The sequence below is a fragment of the Mirounga leonina genome, unplaced genomic scaffold, assembly GCF_011800145.1.
Source record: "Mirounga leonina isolate KUSES-001 unplaced genomic scaffold, KU_Mleo_1.0 Mir_197, whole genome shotgun sequence".
In the NCBI taxonomy this organism is placed as follows: domain Eukaryota; kingdom Metazoa; phylum Chordata; class Mammalia; order Carnivora; family Phocidae; genus Mirounga; species Mirounga leonina.
The window spans coordinates 10,685,249-10,705,891 of NW_023270494.1; the positions used below are offsets into that span (position 1 = coordinate 10,685,249).

Here is a 20,643-nt window from a genome sequence, read left to right on the forward strand (position 1 = left end):
TATATATATACACACACATATATATATTCACTTGGAAATATTTCACAGTATATTCGTAAGTGAAACAAAAGGTAACTAAATAGACATGAGTTCTATACACACTTTAGATTTATTCATACACATATACAGGAAGTATTAAAAAAAAAGTCCAAAAGGATATATGCCAAAATGTATAGTGTGGTCACTAGTGATTCTTATTTTCCTTTTCTTTGTTTTCAAATGTTTCTATAATGAACAAGTGCTATGTATGTACTTTTTTCTTTGGTTCTAAAAATATTCCTTATAGATCTTTCAGATTTTAAAATACTAGAAAGTAGTCCCAATGAGATAAATCTCAGCCCTTTTTAACTCCAGCATTAAATGGACCACCAAGAGAGCCCCTCAGAGCCCCAGCAGCTGACACGCAGCTGAATGAAGTGCTGAATGCCACACCACCACAAAACAAGCTCGGGGGAAACCCAAGGTACCTATTCTGATTTTGTGTCCTGAGATGTACGGGGTTATAAAACATCCTGGCTCAGATTACAGGCTGAGCATGACAAGTCTGTCTGGTACAACCTAACAAAGGAATTTACACAGAATGAGAAATTTACACATTTCATTTCCCAGGGTGGAATGAATTACAGAGGAAAAGAGCCCCTAGGAGTGCCTGCCCCACTCCTACATGCTTCTGAATTATGCCTTCCATGCATTTCCCCCAACACGATTTACCCAGTACTGACTGGCTTAAACTAAGGGAAGCTAATATTTTTAAAAGGTGAAAAGAGGGAGAAGGGAGAGAGAGTGCCTTTCTTACAAAGTCAAACTTCTGTATTTTCAGGTACAGAAGTGGGAGATGCCAGACCTCCCCACCTCCCTCTCTCCCTTCCTCCCTCAAATCATCATGGCTAATAACAATAGTTTTTTCTCTCCGGGGTAATGTAGATGACACATTTTTCCTGTAGCTTGTCTTCCTGTAATGTGCAGGAATTCCTGCACTTTCTGGGTGCCCTTCCTGTTAACTTACATTTCAGATTTCCTCAAAGGCATTCTACCACTTTAATATTTGAAAAATGTCAGCTCAACCCCAGACAGCTAATATAAACAAGCTGAAAAGCATACCACCTAAAGTTACAACTGTGGAAAACAAAATTTCTTTTTAAGAAATTCTTTCTCGGAATCTCACCGTTGGTAAGGCTGGAAAGAAGCAGCCCCGTCCTTCCAGCTCCCAGGGAGTCTGTAATTCTTTTGCCTCTGCTCTGCCTTAAATTAGAGGTCTGGGAGACCGAATTATAGTGATCTAGAAAGTTCATAAAGGTCCTCTGAATTGAACATGTGGTTAAATTCTTCAATACTATGAGGTTGTGTCCACCTTTCACTTTTGCCTCCCATTCCATTTGGTTATAGTATTACAAAGCACTTTGGTACTGCGAAAAATGTCTTGGCCACTTGAGAATACGTAGCCGAATTAGGCCAATTCCACACTTAACGTCCAGGCCAAGGCTCCCATGCCATATCTGAAATGATCATCCACTTCCTTCTATCGCTAATTTTCCTTTTGGACAGACACCTCACATTGGCACCAGATTTGCCTTCCAAAGAGGACCCAATTAAGAAAACCATTTGGCTAACTGGGAACTGATTTGAAGAACCACCAGCAGCTGATCTACAGTGGGCACCCTCCTAATGCAAGTGTGCCATGCTGGTACCTTCTAGTTTCCCAACTCAGAAACTTGCTCTAGTACAACAGAGCTACCTTCAGAGTGAGAGAAAAAAAAAGTAGAAAAGGAACCTGATTTACTTTAGACCCTAAGGTCCAAAGATAAGATCACTATAAAATCATCTTCTTCACGAAACCTTCTTATCTTCCAGAGAGATCACTGCCATCTCTAAACTCCCAACTGGGCCATTTCTTTTCACTATCCATGCAATTATCTTGTATCATAATGATTTGCACACATGCTTTCTAAATGGTAAGTTCCTTGAAGGAAACACATACATTTTAAATATTTTGTGTGTGTGTGTGTATAGATAGATAGATAGATAGATAGATAGATAGATAGATAGATAGATATCACACATACACATACGTGAAGACATACATATACATACACATACATATTCATACATCTATTAAACTGAACTGAATAAATGAGTGTATACCAAATACAAAGTAACTAGATGCCAGCTCTTTAATGCATCAAAGCCCAGAATGCCCATTCTAAGCTGTTAAGTCTCCGCTCAGTTAGGAGATTGTAGGTTTCCTCTTTCCTAAGGAACATCTGTACTTCATAATGCCAATTCCTAGGTTCTTCAGCACTCTGAGATTTCCAGATTTCCATTCGCCCCTAATGGTCAAGGAAAACGCTGCCCTACTTCGAACTCTCGAGAACATATATCACTTCCTTCTTGGTCTGAGATGTGGTTCCCATCAGGCAGAATTAAAAAGTGGTTCAACAAAATACCAAAAAAATGGCAGAAGGCTTATGAGACACTTTAATTTCACTAGATCTTCCCCATGCATGTAGTGTCCCTCGTAGCCTTACTCACCTATATCTAACTCACCTCTTCCCTCCATACATTCTCATATGGCATATGCTTTCTCTATAGTGAAGGATTTGTTCTGAAACAAGCAGTGACTTAGGGTCCTAGAGGCACCTGACAGCAACCCCTCAGCTCTCTGATGCCATGTCAGGAATTTTTTTAATCCCCTCCCCAGTATGACATTAAGCCTGCAAAATACAACTGTATAAAAAAATTTTTTTAAGAAAAAGGAAAAAAATTTAAAAACAACCATAACCCTGAATTTCTGACCTATTATAGCTGTCTAAATACACGTAATTACACACTTAAAAAGATTTCATTATGATTTTCAGCGAAACGGTGCATTCCCCCCATGTTGGTGTAATGCTTAAAAGTACAGTTTTCTCCCTATATTTTCCCTCGAGATGCAAAGCACCTCCCAAAAGGGGAGACATAAAACATCTATGTCCTCACTGCTGCTTCTAAATACTGTGAGCCAATAAGCAATTGGTGTACAGTGTAAAATCTCAAAAGAGAAAGACTTCTCGTCTGCTCTTTCTGTAATATGTTATTATTCACACTTCACCTTTACTTCCTTTAAAAATCAAAAGTTGCTTAATGTTCAAAGCGGTATCAATGGAAATGTAGCTAAAAACGGACACCGCAACGGTTTATTCCCAAAGGAATATAAGATTACATTAATTTCCTACTAGTTTAACTCAACTTTTACCTTTCATCGTCACCTACAGACTTTTAAAAAGTTTGTATTCCTGTTGCACATAAAATTACTTATAATGTGTGTGCATACTAAAGAATTTTACAATTATATAAAGCACTGCACATTTAGACGCTACCAACCTGCTCTATCTCTCCTGACTGTGCAAAAGGCAAAAAGAGCTCAGTAATCCTAGCAGAAGAATGCAAATAACGTCAATGCACAGCTGAACTGCAAGCCCTGCCTTACAGGAACTCTCTGTGTCTGCAAAAAAAAAAAAAAGACACATACTAAACAGGAAATGCAACTGAGCTGTGGAAAACCTCAAACTTAAAAATGCAATCGCTAGGCGAAAATTGCATCCATGCATTCATAAATGCATGCACAACCCTTTGCATTTTTGCAAGTAATGCAAACAGGCTCTTACCTTTCGACTGAGACATTTTCCCCTTTCCTTTGATGGGGGAGGGGAGCACAAAAGACTTTGCCTTGCTTCTCTTCTGTAGCTAGTTTTGCAACAAAGATGCAAGCTGCAGGCGTGCAATCTTCATGCAAGTGGAGTTTCTCTTGACCGATGCAGCAGATGGACTTTCAGGGAATCAAGATGGAAATGCACACCTTGCAAAACAGACTGGAAAGTGATTTTTTCCCCCAGTTGCAACGTTAGGGAAGGCTGTGCTGCAGCTACATGATGGGCCAGGGCTGGCAGCTAAAAGCTCCAAACTTGGAACTGAGTATCTTAGTGCGCAGACGTCCTTCCTGCGAAGGGCGCGGGGGCCGCTGGGTAGTGTAGTTCCGAGCAGAGTCCACGGGGCTCTGATTTAAGGAAACGCGGTCGCTTGGGTCGCTGAGCGAGATGACTGGGTGCGCCCAGATAAACAAGTCAGACACGCAGTCGGTAGTAAGTGATGGGGCCAAAAACGGCAGGGCCAAGGCGAGGGAGCATTTTTTGTTACCGAAAAGCCCTGAAGCAACAGTTGAAGAACATTAGGTTAGCTGAAAAGCATTTGGCTCTCTGAGAAGGTCGGCTTGGGTGTTTCGTGTTTGCCGCGCAGCACCTGTTGTAGTAACCCTGCCTGTAGACGTTTTACCCCCCACGCCTCCATTTTTAAAAACATTTTTCTCGCTTGGACAATTGGTTGGTGACTTGGCTGGCTAGAGGTAAGATTACCTTTGCAAATGAATAGAAGATGCGAAGTTTTTAGGCAGAAATGATCCAGGTGGATGACTGTCAAGGAACCTGAAATTCATTACTGGGGGCTGGGGGAGGGGCAGTTCTCATTTCTTGAAGGGTTCAAGAGGAAGTTCGCTTTTTATGTGTCAGAGCTAACTTTATCAAAGTTACAATGTGTAGATGCTTTTTCTCACCTGCTGGGGGAGGAAAGCCCCCGGTCTAAGGGAGAAAGTAGGTGGTAATCTTAAATTACCCGAACCAGAGATCTTGAATTTATTCAGCTAAATTAACAGTATTTGTTGAACTCCTGGGATGGGCCAGGCACCTTTCTGGGGTGTTGGGTCATCCATTTGTCGTGTATTGCCCATGGCTAGGGGATGGGCAGCAACATGGTAGACAGAGCCACCCCCTTCACAAGGAAGCCAGAGATGCACAGAACGATTCCATGCAAGCAAAGAAGCTGAGTGAGGGGGCGTGGGCTGAAATGAGCTCAGACTTCTACCTCACTGAGTAGACCAGGCTCAGAAATGTGCTTTCAAGGGAGAGTGGGAGAAATGGAGGGTTTCAGGCTGCCGAGGTGTGAACCAAGCACAGTAAAGAAATGAGGACAAGCCTCTTCAGGAGACAGTAAGGATACTATGTTGCCTTGTATACAAAAGCGGGGGTGGACAGAACCCCAGGTGAGGACTGTACTGGGTGGTAAAGGCCGACTAGAGGTTTGGACTTTATTCCGCAGGTACTTGGGAGGTGGTGAAAGGCTTTTGAGGGGCGTAAGTGAATCAAGGCATTGTTTTAAGAAGGTAAATTTGCCTCCACAATTGTGGTTGAGTCGAAACTGGGAGAGTCTAGAGATAGGTCGGGTCAGTAGTGGAAAATAAAAAGAGGCACTTTGAAAGAGGATTCAGCCAGATTTGATGACTGCTAATGAAAACTATGGCCGTTTTGTTTGGAATTCTAGGAAACCAGGGCCTTCTGACTAATGGATGCATTGGAGGGAGGAAGACCACCATGTTTAAGCTAGAAGTCACCAAATCAGCTCTTAAAACAAATACGCAGTAAGGGATGGAACGAACATTAATTTACCTAAGTTGATCTCCTGTCCTGGCATTATTGAAAATTAATCATAAGGTCACCCCGGGCTCATACTAGCTTCTGTCCGTAAGACCAAAGGGTCTCTGTCCCAGGAACCACAGAATCGGGGATGTACTAGCTCACTTTCTTTCACTGTCCTTCTAGACAAATCCTTGCTGTCCCTTCCTGTCCTGGCACACACAGCCTCGGCACATCTTGGAACTGGCATTTTTGTTTTCGAAGTCTCATTTAACCAAGAGGCACGTGAGGGCAGAGATCCCTGTCCGTGCATCCCGTTCACCTCTGCAAATATTCACAGAGCACCTGCTAAGTGCCAGGCTCTGGGGTGGCCACTGGTGCATGTTGCTGCTGTCATTTGTGCTGGTGCTTTCTCTTCGTGGCATGCGGAGTTCATCGCTGGCAAACGGATCGTGTCCCCAAAATCCATCTGTAATGCATATTCCCATAGAAACGATATGTTCCACCACCAGTGCCCACATTCACTCACACACCCGTACCCAAAACACCTTTGACCCACACACTGGCTGAGCCGCACGTTTAAAAATACCAAAACTGGGGCGGCTGGCTGGCTCCGTTGGCAGAGCATGCGGCTCTCGATCTTGGGGTCGTGAGTTCAAGCCCCAGGTTGGGCGTGGCGCTCACTTAAAAAGATAAATAAAAATAGCAAAATTTATCATTTTTTCGTTAATGGGAAAAATGTGTTTTGAATTTCCACGGGGAACGCAACCTCCCTTGGAAGTCTTAGGTTCCAGAAGAAAAAGTTCTTGCCTTGGTGGCCAACAATTTCCTCCTCCCATGGTCTTGGGTGGCAGGAGAAGCTATACCTCTGTACTGTCGTGGGCCTTGCCTCTTCTTGCCAGGATAGGAATCCCTCCCATGGTGGTGTAAGGAACTGGAAGCAAAATCTGGCATGTTGTTCCTTTATTAGACAGTACATCAGGGGTTTATCTTGAGGTGGCCTGGGTTCTTGCTTCAAATCCCCCATCTTGGGGCGCCTGGGTGGCTCAGATGGTTAAGCATCTGCCTTCGGCTCAGGTCATGATCCCAGGGTCCTGGGATCGAGTCCCGCATCGGGCTCCCTGCTCCACGGGAAGCCTGCTTCTCCCTCTGCCTCTCTCTCTCTCTCTCTGTCTCTCATGAATAAATAAATAAATCTTAAAAAAAAAAAAAATCCCCCATCTTGAAAATGTTCTATGCTTTAGATCTTTCTAAAATGCAAATGTGATGTATTCCCCCCACCACCACCACCCAAACCCAGCTTATAGTGAACATCAAGACAATGGCAAACTCCTTGGCATGGCGTAATTGGCTTCTTGAGACCTGTCCCCTGCTGACCCTCCAGCTTCATTTCTCACCCTGTGTTGATGCTATAACCAGAAGCCAGGGTTCCCTCTTCTTTCCTTAGGTATGCTGATCCCTCTACCTGGCAAGCCTTTTCCATTCTTGGCCAAGCTCGTTCTGATTTGTGCTTTAAGAGCTAGCTTAGCTGTCATTTCCTTTTGGCAGCCTTCTGTGACCCATCACCCTGTGAGCACCCTCAGTGTGAATTAGGTGCATTCTCTAATTCTGTAGCTCCCCGCATACACCTCTTTCTTGATACTCATCATAGGGCTGACAGGTGTTCATTTTCCTTTTTGTCTCCTCCAGGAGCCTGAACTACTGGAGATCAGAGACTTATCTCTGCATTCCCAATACCCTGTATCTAGCATAGAATAAATCCTCAAATGCATACTGAAATAATGAATGCAATAAATCGGCAAGGGACTTGTGACCATGGACAGCCTGGAATAACAAGATTCCAATGAGAGTAACACCTGCAGGGGAAATTAGAACACCTGGGCAAAGCCCTATGCTGTCAGGTTAGAGGTGTGATTCGTGAAAGGATGACCTTAGGTTAAGTCAGACTGGCTCTGAAAGAATTATTCTAGAAGTATATGCAAGGTGTCTCAACCTGGGGTGATTTTGCCCCCCCCCCACCCCACCCAGGGACATTGGGCAACGTCTGGAGACATTTTTGGTTGTCACAACCGGGACGGTGGAAGTGGTGACACTGGCATCTAGAGGGTAGAGATCAAGGATGCTGATGATCGTACTGCAAGGCACAGGAAGCCTCCCACAACCAAGAATTACCTGGTCCAGCGGCACCTGGGTGGCTCAGTCCAATAAGCGTCTGCCTTCGGCTCAGGTCATGGTCTCAGGGTCCTGGGCTCAAGCCCCACATTAGGCTCCCCACTCATGGGGAGTCTGCTTCTCCCTTTCCCTCTCCCTCTCTCGCACTCCCTCTCAAATAAAAAAATAAAATCTTAAAAAAAAAAAAGAATTATCTAGTCCAAATGTCATTAGGGGTGAGTGAGAAATGGTGGTACATAGTGACACCTTGAGAAGTTACTGACATTCTATTTTTAAGTTAATTTAAAGCTAATGAGATTCAGTAAGTGTAAATTTTGATGTGAAGAACACACTAGAATCTAAGAGATGTGGGTTCTAGTCCTGGCTGCAGAAAGAGTTAGCAGTGGCTCCTAAGGCAAGTCACTTTACCTTTGTGGACCTCTTTTTGTTCCACTAAAATAAGGAGGGCTAGACTAAATTCCAGTTCTAATATCCCATAGCTCTAAAACCAGCTCAGTGTCTGATTAAAACCACCAAAGATTTAAAGGAAGAGAGGTGTGATCACGTATTCTACTTTTTACATTGGAATTAGGGGTTCCTGATCCCCTGTTCCTGCAGGCCAACTAATGACTGTTGTAACAATAACCCTTACGAGATGAGACAAGAAATATTCAAATTACAGTTTGAAATATTGCCTTCTAGATAGCAGTACTCATCTGTACGTGACATTTATGAATGTTTTCCAACAATGTCTACTAGATGTCAGAAACATGGGAAAGAAGGTGCCAGAGTTAAAGCTAAGAGTTCAGCTCTGAATATCTACTTTCCTAGATTCTAGAAAATTATAGTATAAATAGGTATGTTATGCGGAGAAACATGGCAGGTTGGTTTAAGGAACTGGATGATGAGTTGCAAGTGTACAATAGCTTTAAGCACAAATTTTGTTTTCACTGCATTAATATATCACAATGAATTATGATTGTTGGTAGAAATTTTAGAAATTCCAAGGTAGATTCAGCTTAGCTTCCAGTGCCCTCCCCAATAGCTGTCATTTCCTGACAGCTATACCTGTTCCGCCTTCTTCCATTCATATACTCTAGGATTCCTTTGTTTAAGCGAACTGGTCAAAACAGGATTATTTATCCTACTGAGATAGGAATTTATATGTCACCATTTCTGTATGTTAACTCACGCCATTCTATGTCTTTGCCTTATTCTGGCCCCAACCCAAGTCTTCATTTTTCTAAAGTCTACCCTTCATTCAAGGTTCAAGGTCACCTCTTCTATGAAGTTGTCCTTGATCACATCCCTCTGTCTTAAAAGACATCGTCGCCTTTAAATTCTGATGGCATCTGTTAGCTTTTATGGGCCATGTATCTAATACTGTCTTGCAGTAAATATTACTTAAGTACAGATCTTACCTCTTCTGTGAAATCTTTCATTCTCTGCACATTCCTAACTTACTCCCTTGGGCAGACCTTACTTGTCTATATTTGGCCCTTGTTCTAAGCTTGGGCAGGGGCAGTTTCATCTTCATCATGTTGCCCCAAGTCAAATATATGTCATGCATATAATATGTGCTCAGCTAATACTCGTTTATCTGATGTATGGATGGGATTTATTACATACTGAATGCATTCACCTAACATGGGTTGGTTAGCTTAGCTTAGCATTTTATTGAAATTGAAACAAATGCCAGCATAGGGATTTATTAGGAAGAAGAATTTTTATTTAATTATGATATATAATTATCAAAAATATATATTACAGAGGGGTCCAGGGTGATTGATACATGCATTAGGGACCTGAAAGGCACATATCAAACATTTTTTAAATTACAGAGCGCTGGGCCGCCTGGGTGGCTCAGTTGGTAAAGTGTACAGCTCTTGATTTTGGCTCAGGTCATGATCTCAGGGTTGCAAGATGGAGCCCCACATCGGGCTCTGTGCTCAGCACGGAGTCTGCTTGGGGATTCTCTCTCGCCCTCTCCCTCTGCCCCTCCCCCCACCATGCTCGCAAATAAATCAATCAATCAATCTAAAAAAATAGAGAGAGAGCTGGGAGAATTTCTTTACAAGAGGTGTTGTCAAATTATGGCCCATGCTCCAAATTCACTGCGCCTGCTGTTTCTGTAAATAAAGTTTTACTGGAACACACTTACGCCCAGTCACTTACGTATTGCCCGTGGGTGCTTTTGAACTACAGCAGAGTTGCAATAGAGACTAACCAGCCTGCAAAACCTACAATACTTACTTTCTGGCCCTTAACTGCATGAGTGTGTAGACCCTGCTTTACAAATTGGTCTTGACTGCTTGTTCCTATAAACCCCGGTTACTAATTAATGCATTTCCAAAGGTGTTCGGTTTTCTCTACAGTCACCCTGTGCTTGAACTGTTTCTAGTACGAAAGTCTTAACTCCACAGTTATATTGTAAAGCCCTTGAGAATATTCATGAATACCCTGGAGAGCTTATAGAGCACAGCAAGGGGGCACAGAGTGAGCCTGTTCTAAGTATTTCTTGACAGACTGATTAAATCGAGCATTTCCTCTAAGAACCATGACTCTTGTAACAAAAGAAAAAATTAGCTCTCAGTTTTCCTTGAGTATCTCTGCCTTTCCATCTATTTTCCTTTTCCTACGTATCTCTCAGGATGTTCAAATCCCAGATGTTTAAATACTAGGTCTATGTACGAAAGAAGGATTAAGAAAAATCAGAATATAAAATACAGGCAATGCCAGCTATAAAACATTACATCTCACAAATCTTTTTTGTCCCGGGAGCCCAAAAGAAAAGAACAGAGGGAGGCACCCTGGTTTATTATACCCCATTTTAAAAAGTAATAGACCCTCATTAAGACCTACAGTTACAACAAGCATGGCATGGGTTAAGAAAATGGAAAAAGTATGATCTCTGTTCTGAGAAACTTAAAATCCTGTGGGTAACATTAGTAACATTTTTATAATATTTCAAGGTTTACAGGCTCTCTCCACATCCACCATGTATCGTTTTATCCTTACAGTGACGCTGAAGTGGGTTGTCCCTAAATCCCGGTTTATCATCATCTCATGTTGTTGCTTTACTTAGACAAGATGGAAGAACATGTGATTTAAAACTGTCCGGTTGCAGATGTAGAAACTGGTCTTCTGATCCCTAGTCCCTTACTTCAGCTATCCAGTCTCGTTGTAAGCTAGGTAACTTTTAGTCAATGCCCTAGAAATTGTACCTTTTTCAGGTTAAGAGTCATTCGGTAACATTTTGCTTCGTTTTGTATTAGTTATTCATGGGACAAGCTCAGCTCAGGACTCCTACAAGTCCACAATAGATCTGTGTGTCTCCTTTACACTCTGTACCTTAGCCAACGCTCTGTGACAATTCAGTAAATCCTGTACTATTTGAGGTTGAGTTAGAAACACTGATACAGGACAGTGTTGTGCCCTTCAGGGCTCCTTGATCTGTTTACACTGATATTAATAGATGGTTCTGGGCTTCGGTCACAGACCCGAATAATTCCAGTCGTACTGACCTGCTACACTTCATTAAAAACTATAAAATATTCTGGGAAGTATTTTAGGTAAGCGATATATGCAAGTTACAGAAAAAGTTCAACAGTTCACAGAATATTAAGAAGCTGTCTGAACTATACAGTGCTATAGAAATAATTATGGAGAGTCAACGTAATAAATCAACTTTTTCTTAAATTGTTCCATTTTTGGATTAGTGTCCAAAGGAAATGCTTTATTATTTTTTTTCTTTTCTTTTTTTTTATTCTTATGTTAATCCCCGTACACTACATCATTAGTTTTAGATGTAGTGTTCCATGATTCATTGTTTGTGCATAACACCCAGTGCTCCATGGAAATGCTTTATTATTAACAGCATATGGCAGGTAAGTTGAAAATACTGCTAATTTTCCTTATTTCTGCTCCTTTGAGATGGTAGACTAATAATTTTGTTTGTGAGCCAAATTCATAAAAACAACGGGTTCTGTGTATTTGTTCAATTAGTCTATCTTATAACCAAATAGGGTTTTATAAGTATTATGTAATTGTGTAGTATTAGAAAGCAGCTATTTGAGAATATAATGAGTGTCTGATGGTGCTTTATAGATTGGGCTTCCTACCATAAAGAGGGTTAAGGTTAACCTCTTTATGGTGCAGTAACGTGAACCACACACTCCATGCCTTTTCATGATCCTGTAGCCTACAACATAAGGAGTACAACAGCATACATCATTAGATTGTACCTACTGCCTCTGGAATTGTTCGGAAGTCTATTTTAGAGCTCCTTCCCAGCAGCTTTATTTTACTGACATTTAGGTGGGAAATGAAGACAACCTAAAAACCTGCACGTTGGCAAAAGGCAACCAGAGATTTCCATTTTACGGGGCCTTATTTATCCTGTTGTTTCTGGATTGTTTGAATCCAAATAAGTATCAAATGCTTGTATTAAACAGTTTTGGGCATATTGCCATCTGGCACTGAGTAAATTTTGGAATGCGGGTAGATATTTCAAAGAAAATTGCAGAAAGCGTCGTGTACAATTTTCTTAAGCTGATTTCCGTGAGATCTATGATTTCGGAAGCTCTCGGAAGCTCAATCTACAGGTTTTTAATAGACATTTGGATGATTTTTTAAAAATACCCAGGTAGTGCTTTATGAAAAAATAGAATGCTTGGCTCCTAACTTTTTTTTTTTTTTTTAAAGATTGATTTATTTATTTGAGAAAGCGAGAATGAGAGAGAGAGAGAGTACATGAGAGGGGGGAGGGCCAGAGGGAGAAGCAGGCTCCTCGCCGAGCAGGGAGCCCGATGCGGGACTTGATCCCGGGACTCCAGGATCATGACCTGAGCCGAAGGCAGTCGCTTAACCAACTGAGCCACCCAGGCGCCCCGGCTCCTAACTTTTAATGGCTCATTCATTTTGAGCTTCTCATGGTAGTTATTTAAAATGCGCTACGTAAAAAAAATGTTTAAGGATGTATGAATTGCATAATATTAGTTCTTACCCCATCTTAATGAGATAGCAAACCAAAGTGTATCTGGGTTTGAAGTTAGGGAAACTGTATATTCACAATAAATGCTCCTGGCATTATAGGTAGATTCAAGAAAGGAAGTAGAATATTTATTTATTTATTTATTTATTTATTTATTTATTTATTTATTTATTTATTTATTTGAGAGGGAGAGAGAGTGTGTGCGCATGCAGGGGGAGGGGCAGAGGGAGACAAACAGACTCCTTGCTGAGCGGGGAGCCTGACACAGGGCTGGATCTCACAACCCTGAGATCATGACCGGAGCCAAAATCAAGAGTCAGATGCTTAACTGACTGAGCCACCCAGGTGCCCAGAGCAGAATATATTTATAACATCTAACTATCTTCTAGACTAAGATAAAATTATTATAATTCACAGGATGTGAGCAAAAGCCATCTCAAATATAAAATACATGATTTATTCCTGTATCTGGAAGTATCTATTTCTTTCTTCATCTACATTGGAGGGGTCAAGTTGATTCAGATTTTAATCTAGTAAGCTGAAGGCACTGTTTTAGTTTGCAAACCGAGAACCCTCACTGTCACAATTTTAAGTGACCTGATTTATATGATACTGACTTAGGAGCAAGGTGAAACTAAAATCATTACCAGCCATTCTCTGTTATATTTAAAATTAACAGAGGAACAAAATTTTCCAAAATATGATTAAAATAAGATTATACCTCTTTGGATGCTACCAACTTTTTAATACACCTCCCAACTCAGAGACATAAAGCCTGTGTTTTATAAAGATGTTTAACGATTTCAACCTCAAGTCTTTATATAACCAATAGTCATGGACTATTTTTCAAGGATAGTGGTGACTCTGAAATATGGAATTTATTGGCTGATGATGCTCTTCAAGTGCCCTTCTACATAATACGGTTCCTGTGTTTTGTTTCAAACCCATTTTTGACAATGAATCAACAGAAGTCACATGAAAAAAAAATGATTCCTGCTAGTTATTTTCTCAGCCGTTCACATTTAATTTAGGAAGGGAATTTGAATTAGCAAATTAATACCTCTCCTACCTGTTTTTAAAAGTTTATATTAATAGAAGAGTCAGATATGAAGGATATTTCTTAAAGTCAAGTGTTCTATTGAAAGCAGTTTAGTTTGGAAAAGGCAGAAAAATTCAGAAGGATATTATATGGAAATATTTCATAAGAATTAGCAGATATGGTTGGACACAGATTAAAAGAAAAATAAAAAGGAGTCAGATAATTTGGAGTGTGTCTTATCTGCTTATAACATATACCTCGAATACCAAATTCATACATAAAAAAGCAAAGTAATCGACCTTAATAAAGTAACTTCAGGTCTGTTTCATAGATGGTCCCTGCCTCATCTGCACAGGAGTAGATAAGTGTCTCTGTTGTCTTAGCTGTACTTAAAATCACCCTTCTTTCCCCTGGGCGCCTGGGTGGCTCAGTTGGTTAAGCGACTGCCTTCGGCTCAGGTCATGATCCTGGAGTCCCGGGATCGAGTCCCGCATCGGACTCCCTGCTCAGCAGGGAGTTTGCTTCTCCCTCTGATCCTCCCCCCTCTCATGCTCTCTCTCTCTCTGTCTCATTCTCTCTTTCAAATAAATAAATAAAATCTTAAAAAAAAAAAAAATCACCCTTCTTTCCCCTCAGCTGAACAGTTGACGATTGAGGACTGAAGACACGTGAGTTGCCGAGATGTGGTCTAGGCTGTAAATACTGTGATTTAGGCTGTAAATACTGTGAAGAATTAGGTGCAATAAAAGTTCAAATAAATGTGAATTTTGGCCCCCGTTTTACGTTGAGAGGACTCTGGTAGAGGTAGTCAAGTGTCAAATACCAAGAATATGGCATCAGAAGATGCTTTTTTCCTGTGTAATAGCCCATGGAAGCAGATAAATTGACACAGCTCTAGCACTTGCTTCCATGACCAAGTCAGTTTCCGTTACCAGCTAGTTGTTCATAGGTATAATTTGATGACACTAGACCTGTATATGTTGACCTTAATTGCAAAGGTTTGAAATGCACGGATCCACTTATTTGTGGATTTTTTTCCCAATAAATACAGTACAGTACTGTAAATGTATTTTTCTTACGATTTTCTTAACACTTTTTTCTTACTTTATTGTAAGAATACAGTACATAACAAATATAGCTTGCAAAATACGTGTTAATCAACTCTTTATATTATCTGTAAGGCTACCAGTCAGCAGTATGTCATTACTAGTTAAGTTTGGGGGGAACCAAAAGTTTTTCATGGATTTGCCTGAAGCTAATGTAACGTTGTGTGTCAGCTACACTCAAATTATAAAGAACTTATACAACTCCACACCCAAAGAGCAAATAACCCAATTAAAAATGGGCAGTTCGGCTCAGGTCATGATCCTGGAGTCCCAGGATCGAGTCCCACATCGGGCTCCCTGCTCAGCAGGGAGTCTGCTTCTCCCTCTGACCCTCCTCCCTCTCATGCTCTCTGTCTCTCATTCTCTCTCTCGCAAATAAATAAAATCTTAAAAAAAATTTAAAAAAATAAATAAAAATGGGCAGAAGAAATGAACAGACATTCCTCCAAAGAAGACATCCAGGTGGCCAACAGACACATGAAAAGATGCTTAGCGGGGCACCTGGGTGGCTCAGTCGTTAAGCGTCTGTCTTCGGCTCAGGTCCTGATCCCAGGGTCCTGGGATCCAGCCCCACATCGGGCTCCCCTGCTCCGCGGGAAGCCTGCTTCTCTCTCTCTCCCACTCCCCCTGCTTGTGTTCCCTCTCTTGCTGTGTCTCTCTCTGTCAAATAAATAAATAAAATCTAAAAAAAAGAAAGAAAGAAAAAAAAAGAAAAGATGCTTAGCATCACTCACCATCAGGGAAATACAAATCAGAACTACAATGAGATATCGCCTCACACCTGTCAGAATGGCTAAAATCAAAAACACAAGACACAACAAGTGTTAATGAGGATGTGGAGAAAAAGTCCTCAAAAAATTAAAAATAGAACTACCCTACAATCCAGTAACTGCATGACTGGGTATTTACCCACAGAATACAAAAACACTAATTCAAAAGGATATGTTCACCCCTGTTTATTGCAGCATTATTTACAATAGCCAAATAACCAAAGAGTGGAAGTAGCCCAGGTGTCCATCCATAGATAGAAGAATGGATAAAGAAGATGTGGTATACATACACAATGGAATATTATTCAGCCACAAAAAAGAATGAAATCTTGCCATTTGCAACAACATGGCTGGCGCTAGTGAGTATAATGCTAAGTGAAAGAAGTCAGTCAGAGAAAAACAAATATGATTTCATCCATATGTAGAATTTAAGAAACAAAATAAATGAACAAAAGAAAAAGAGACACACACAAACCAAGAAACAGACTCAACTATGGAGAAAAAAACTGATGGTCACCAGAGGGGTGGTGGGTGGAGGGATGGGTGAAACAGGTGATGGGGATTAAGGAGTGCACTTGTCAGGATGAGCATTAGGAGATGTATGGAACTGTTGAATCGCTAAATTGTACGCCTGAAACTATTATGACACTTTATGTTAGTGATACTGGAATTAAAATTAAAAACCTAATAATTTTTTTTAATTTGAAAAAAATGTTACTCATAGATTTTCAACTGGGGGGGTGATGGTTAATTCCCCTACCCCCCATATTGTTTGAGGGTCAACTTCTACTGGTTCTGCAAATTGGGCAAAACAGATCACTTCTCTATGCCTCAGTTTCCTACAGGTACAAAGGCAATGATAATTGTACCTACCTCAAGGGGTGGTCAAGAAGATTAAATGAACTAATAGACTTAAGGCTTTAAGAAGAGTGCCCAGCCCATGATATATGCTCAGTGGCTATTAGGTATTGAGGCTTTCGGTTATCTTTATTACTATTAAATTTCTCAGCATTGGCTCCTTTCTTGAGAATGAAGATAACTATACGTGAAGTGGAAGAAAATTGGGGTGTAAGAACATGCATCCTCGCAAGTGACAAGAGAAATAAGGAAGCTTTGAAATTAGAGAAAGTTTACCACCAACATAAATGTGAAAAGAAATGCTTGGTTTAATGGAAGGGACAGGGAGAAGAAATATTTTTATTATTGCGGCAAATCAAAACACTGTTGGATGCTTGTTAAGAGGAAATGGAGGCCATATGGAGAAAACCATTCCATTCCACAGTGTGGAATGGATTTAAAGGACAACCGAATAGCCCAGGCATGAATTATGTAGGCCCTTGGCCATATAATGTCATAGATTAACAAAGCAAACAGCAGAGGGCATAGTAGTAGTTAATGCGAGGTGGAAAGAGTCGTCAGGCTTCAATGGTCGTTCTTATGATACGGTTTTCCTTATTAAAGAAATATACTGATAACAGTATTTTGGTTCTTTCCAATCATTTGCATGCATTAGGACCTTAATATTCTAAATCTTTTCATTTTCTTTAATCTCTATTTCTTATATTCATTGTCTTTGTATGAACTTTTCTCTTGCAACCATTACTAATGGGGCTGCCTTTCTGCTAATTAAGTTGTTAATAAACTAAAGTAGCTCAATTTTAAAATTCATATTAGACATATTTTAAAAATCAAAATGTTTTCCCCAGGGCCTAGCTGCCTGATAATTAAATCAAGAAGAGGGGTGAGCATGTATTAGAGGTATTTTATTATTATCTAAAAATGGAGCAATTCTTATGAAAGATTTATTGATTGTACGTTTGAAATAATTTGGAACCTATCCAAAATGATCCACATGAATTGTTTGGAACTAGGCAGGGGAAAAGGGAAAGACCAGAAAAAAAAAATTAGATAACTTTTTTTTGATCTGAAAGAGTTACTTTCCATCATGAGTTTAAAAATACATGTAGAAAATAAATGTTCTTTTATCAATGTTAAGAGAAGTCTAGACTTCTAGTTCTTCGGAACCTCAAAAGGATAGGCACAATGTTACATTGAGGTTTCCATCAGTGTTCAGAAAAATTAAAAAGTCCAGCCTACTGGTAGCATGTTCTATTGCTTTCCTTCCACGATATGAATGCCAGCTTCTGTAGCTATTATGGATTGTGAAGCTACACTTTTAACTTGACTAAAAATGTATACATTTAACCTTTCCTAACTTTCATTTATCTGGGTGAATTATTTTAGGAATTTATGATCAATGCTGGTTTCGAGTAGATCGTTAAGTGAAGAAAATAAGGTATTTTTTTAGATTTCTTGTTCCCCGTGACAGATTCCTTCAAAGAAAAAAAAAAAAAAGTTTCTGTAACAAGAGCCGGGCAAATATCTATCAGTGTGCCTTCCAAAAAATGAATTGCACCTTGTGTCTTAAAAACAGCATTTTAAAAATGAGTCATAAGGGAGATGAAGAGCTGAGCTATGGTAGATGATATTCCAGATATCTCTTCAATCAATTTTGTATAATGCTTTGGAGGCAGAATAACGAGTAATAGGAAATCATTTTTCAAGATGCTATATGTGCACACTCTTTGTTCTATTTCTGTATTCATTGGCACAGGCAATTTATGCAGTGTACTTGGAATACTCCAAGAACAAAGACCAATTTCCCTGAAGGTGATGAGCACTCTTGAATTTTACAAATGCAAAAAAAAAAAAATGATTTTCCTGTTGTCACATTTAGATAATGAAGTGTGCTAGATTTACAGAGTCTCCATGTTGAGTCTCAGAAATCATGCCCACTGTGTATATTTTTTATTCTGAGATTCAGGAAGTAGATGTAGGCAGTTCTTAACAGGCATTGACAAGTAGTAATTATCAGTGAGTGTTGTGAAAGATGAAGGGCTGAATGGATTCAGACATCAGCTTCTGAACACAAGTATCTTTTATTCTTGGGAAAACAGGTATCCAATTGATTTGTTGATGATCCTTCAACTAGGTTTCAGGATCGGACGGGAAAGGGAGGAAAAGGTCGAATGAGGACAATATATTAATCCTTCTGGCACCTCGTAGCCATTTTGCTTGTTTTGTTTTACTTTGGGGGGATGTGCAGGGCTGAGAGAAGTGCCTCACATCTGGACCCCCTCCTGTGACATTCCCCTTGCAGTCTCCCGTTGGAGGGGATTCCCACATTCTGAAGTAGCCCTGTAGCTTTGCTCATCTGATTTTCCCTTCAATGTTGACACGCAGGGTTTTGTTTGTTCTCTAAGTGTACCAAGGGTGCTTTGCCAGAGAACTATTTCCCTCACAGCATAGGTAGGAATAGTGTCCATGTGATTAAAATGTTCATAGCTCTCTGACAAAAAAATCCTTAAGTGGAAATCCATGGATTGCAAGAAGCCTGGATACTTTATAGCTTTCCTCCCTGTTCATGAAACCTAACCTGAATGAACAGGAGGTGAAGATCGGTTGAAGACTCTCTCCCCGCACTCCCCCTGAAGTTCCCCCATCTTTGGGGGCACAGTCCTGCTTAAACTTGTTTCTTCACATTCCACACAGAGGGCAGAGTTCTGAATGTGTCCACACTCTACCCTTACCCAGTTTCACGTTATGTAATAGCTGTGAATGCCCTCTTGTGCCTGGGGAGAGTACAAAACTAAGTCTTGATAGAATGTCTACCAAAAGAAAACCTTTGGGCACCCTCTCAGTATTTAGGCACAGACAGAAAAGTAATTTTGCCCATTTTGCTAAAGCCTGGGACCCCATTATAAGATCATAGGAGAAAATCAAGACAGGGAAGTGTTTGAGTTAATAACCTCTCTCAGACCTGAGTGTGAAAAATTAGGGCTGGTTTGAAAGTTTTAATTTGCTTTATTAGCTTAAAAGTTGGAATGTTCACTCTCAGAGTCTAGCTGCTCAGAAACCAACAGGCTCATTCAGATATAACCACCTACAGGAGTCCTAGGACTCCTCATTCAATGACTAGATTGTAAGAACCTTAATTGGGACTACAAAAATGCTTTTACGTCAGCTAGTAGAGGCTTAGTTGTAACTTCACAAATGGCCCACACAGATGAAGGGGGAAAAGCATGAGGATAGAGACCTGGCAGTCAATCCCTTGCATTCTGACTCCTTTTAATGGTGTTTTCATTCATTCATTCATTCATTCATTCATTCATTCATTCACTCATTCTGCTTTGAAAGGAGGATGGAGTGGGGAGAAGAATGAGTTTGGGCATCTCACTTGATAATTTTGCTTTTCCTGAGAGGTTCTATCTGTTTTGAATAGGAAGAACATTGCTGGTAAAATCACATACAGCTAACCGTGTTTAGATGGGTGGCGATCACTTTCTTAAAATTGCATTCGAACTTCCTTTTCTTATATATATTTTGGAAATCCAAGAAACCATCAGCACCGATGATGTTGTAACTGAACTGAGCCTTTGGTCAAAGGAAGGATAGCTGAGGAGCAGATGGATGAGGGTCCCAGTAAACCCCTGGTCATAAGGCTAATTAGGTCTGTAGGTTCTTTCAATTGTATAATTTCTTATTTTCCTTTGTGTTCAAGGGTATATGATTTTTTGGGTAAATGGCTGGATAGAAATGATAAACTAATGAAGAAGTAAGCATCCTCATGACATATCTCTTTGACAGCATTGATCTTTATCGCTATGTATGTCAGCAAACCTGGCCTTCTCATCCTGTTTCCTATCTCTAGGACAGGATTTCTCAATCTTGGCACTGTTGACATTTTGGACCAGACCATTCTTTCTCGAGAGGTGCTGTCATTTGCATCCCTGGCCTCTATCTACCTGGTACTCGTGGCAGCCCCCTAGTTGTCACAACCAAAAATGTCTTCAGACATGGCCTTGGGGGCAAAATCACCCCTGATTGAGAGCCACGACTCTGGGGTCAACAGATTTTCCAAGACAGTCGCTACATTTTCCCAACTCTAGGGCATGTCCTTTCACTCTCAAAAGCATCGTAATTTGGACAGGGAATTAAGTGGTCCCCCCATTTACTGGGGTCTCAGGAAATCACAACTCCATATTTCCAGTTGTTCATGCCAAAACTGAAGACGTTCTTAACCCCTCTCATTCCCTGATACCCCGACCAACCACTAGCAGGTCCAGTTGAAGAAAACCACCTT

General features: G+C 40.6%; 2 protein-coding genes across 4 annotated transcripts in view; one reads left to right on the top strand and one right to left on the bottom strand.

Annotated features, from left to right (window-relative positions):
- MAP2K6 (mitogen-activated protein kinase kinase 6) overlaps positions 1-3,956 on the bottom strand; it is a 110,402-nt gene extending 106,446 nt beyond the window's left edge. The window contains exon 1 of the mRNA XM_035026162.1: positions 3,645-3,956. Coding sequence (XP_034882053.1) covers positions 3,645-3,660 — 16 coding nt within the window. The 5' untranslated portion in view covers positions 3,661-3,956. The remainder of the gene's footprint in view (positions 1-3,644) is intronic.
- A 101-nt stretch (positions 3,957-4,057) lies between these two features.
- The window catches only part of ABCA5 (ATP binding cassette subfamily A member 5), a 129,418-nt gene continuing 112,832 nt past the window's right edge, over positions 4,058-20,643 (top strand). For 2 of the 3 annotated variants that reach the window (XM_035026152.1, XM_035026154.1), the window contains exon 1: positions 4,059-4,378. The gene's annotated coding sequence lies outside the window, so the exon portion shown is untranslated. Of the gene's footprint in view, positions 4,379-20,643 lie in introns of all 3 variants that reach the window. The other variant, XM_035026155.1, reaches the window with a different exon arrangement.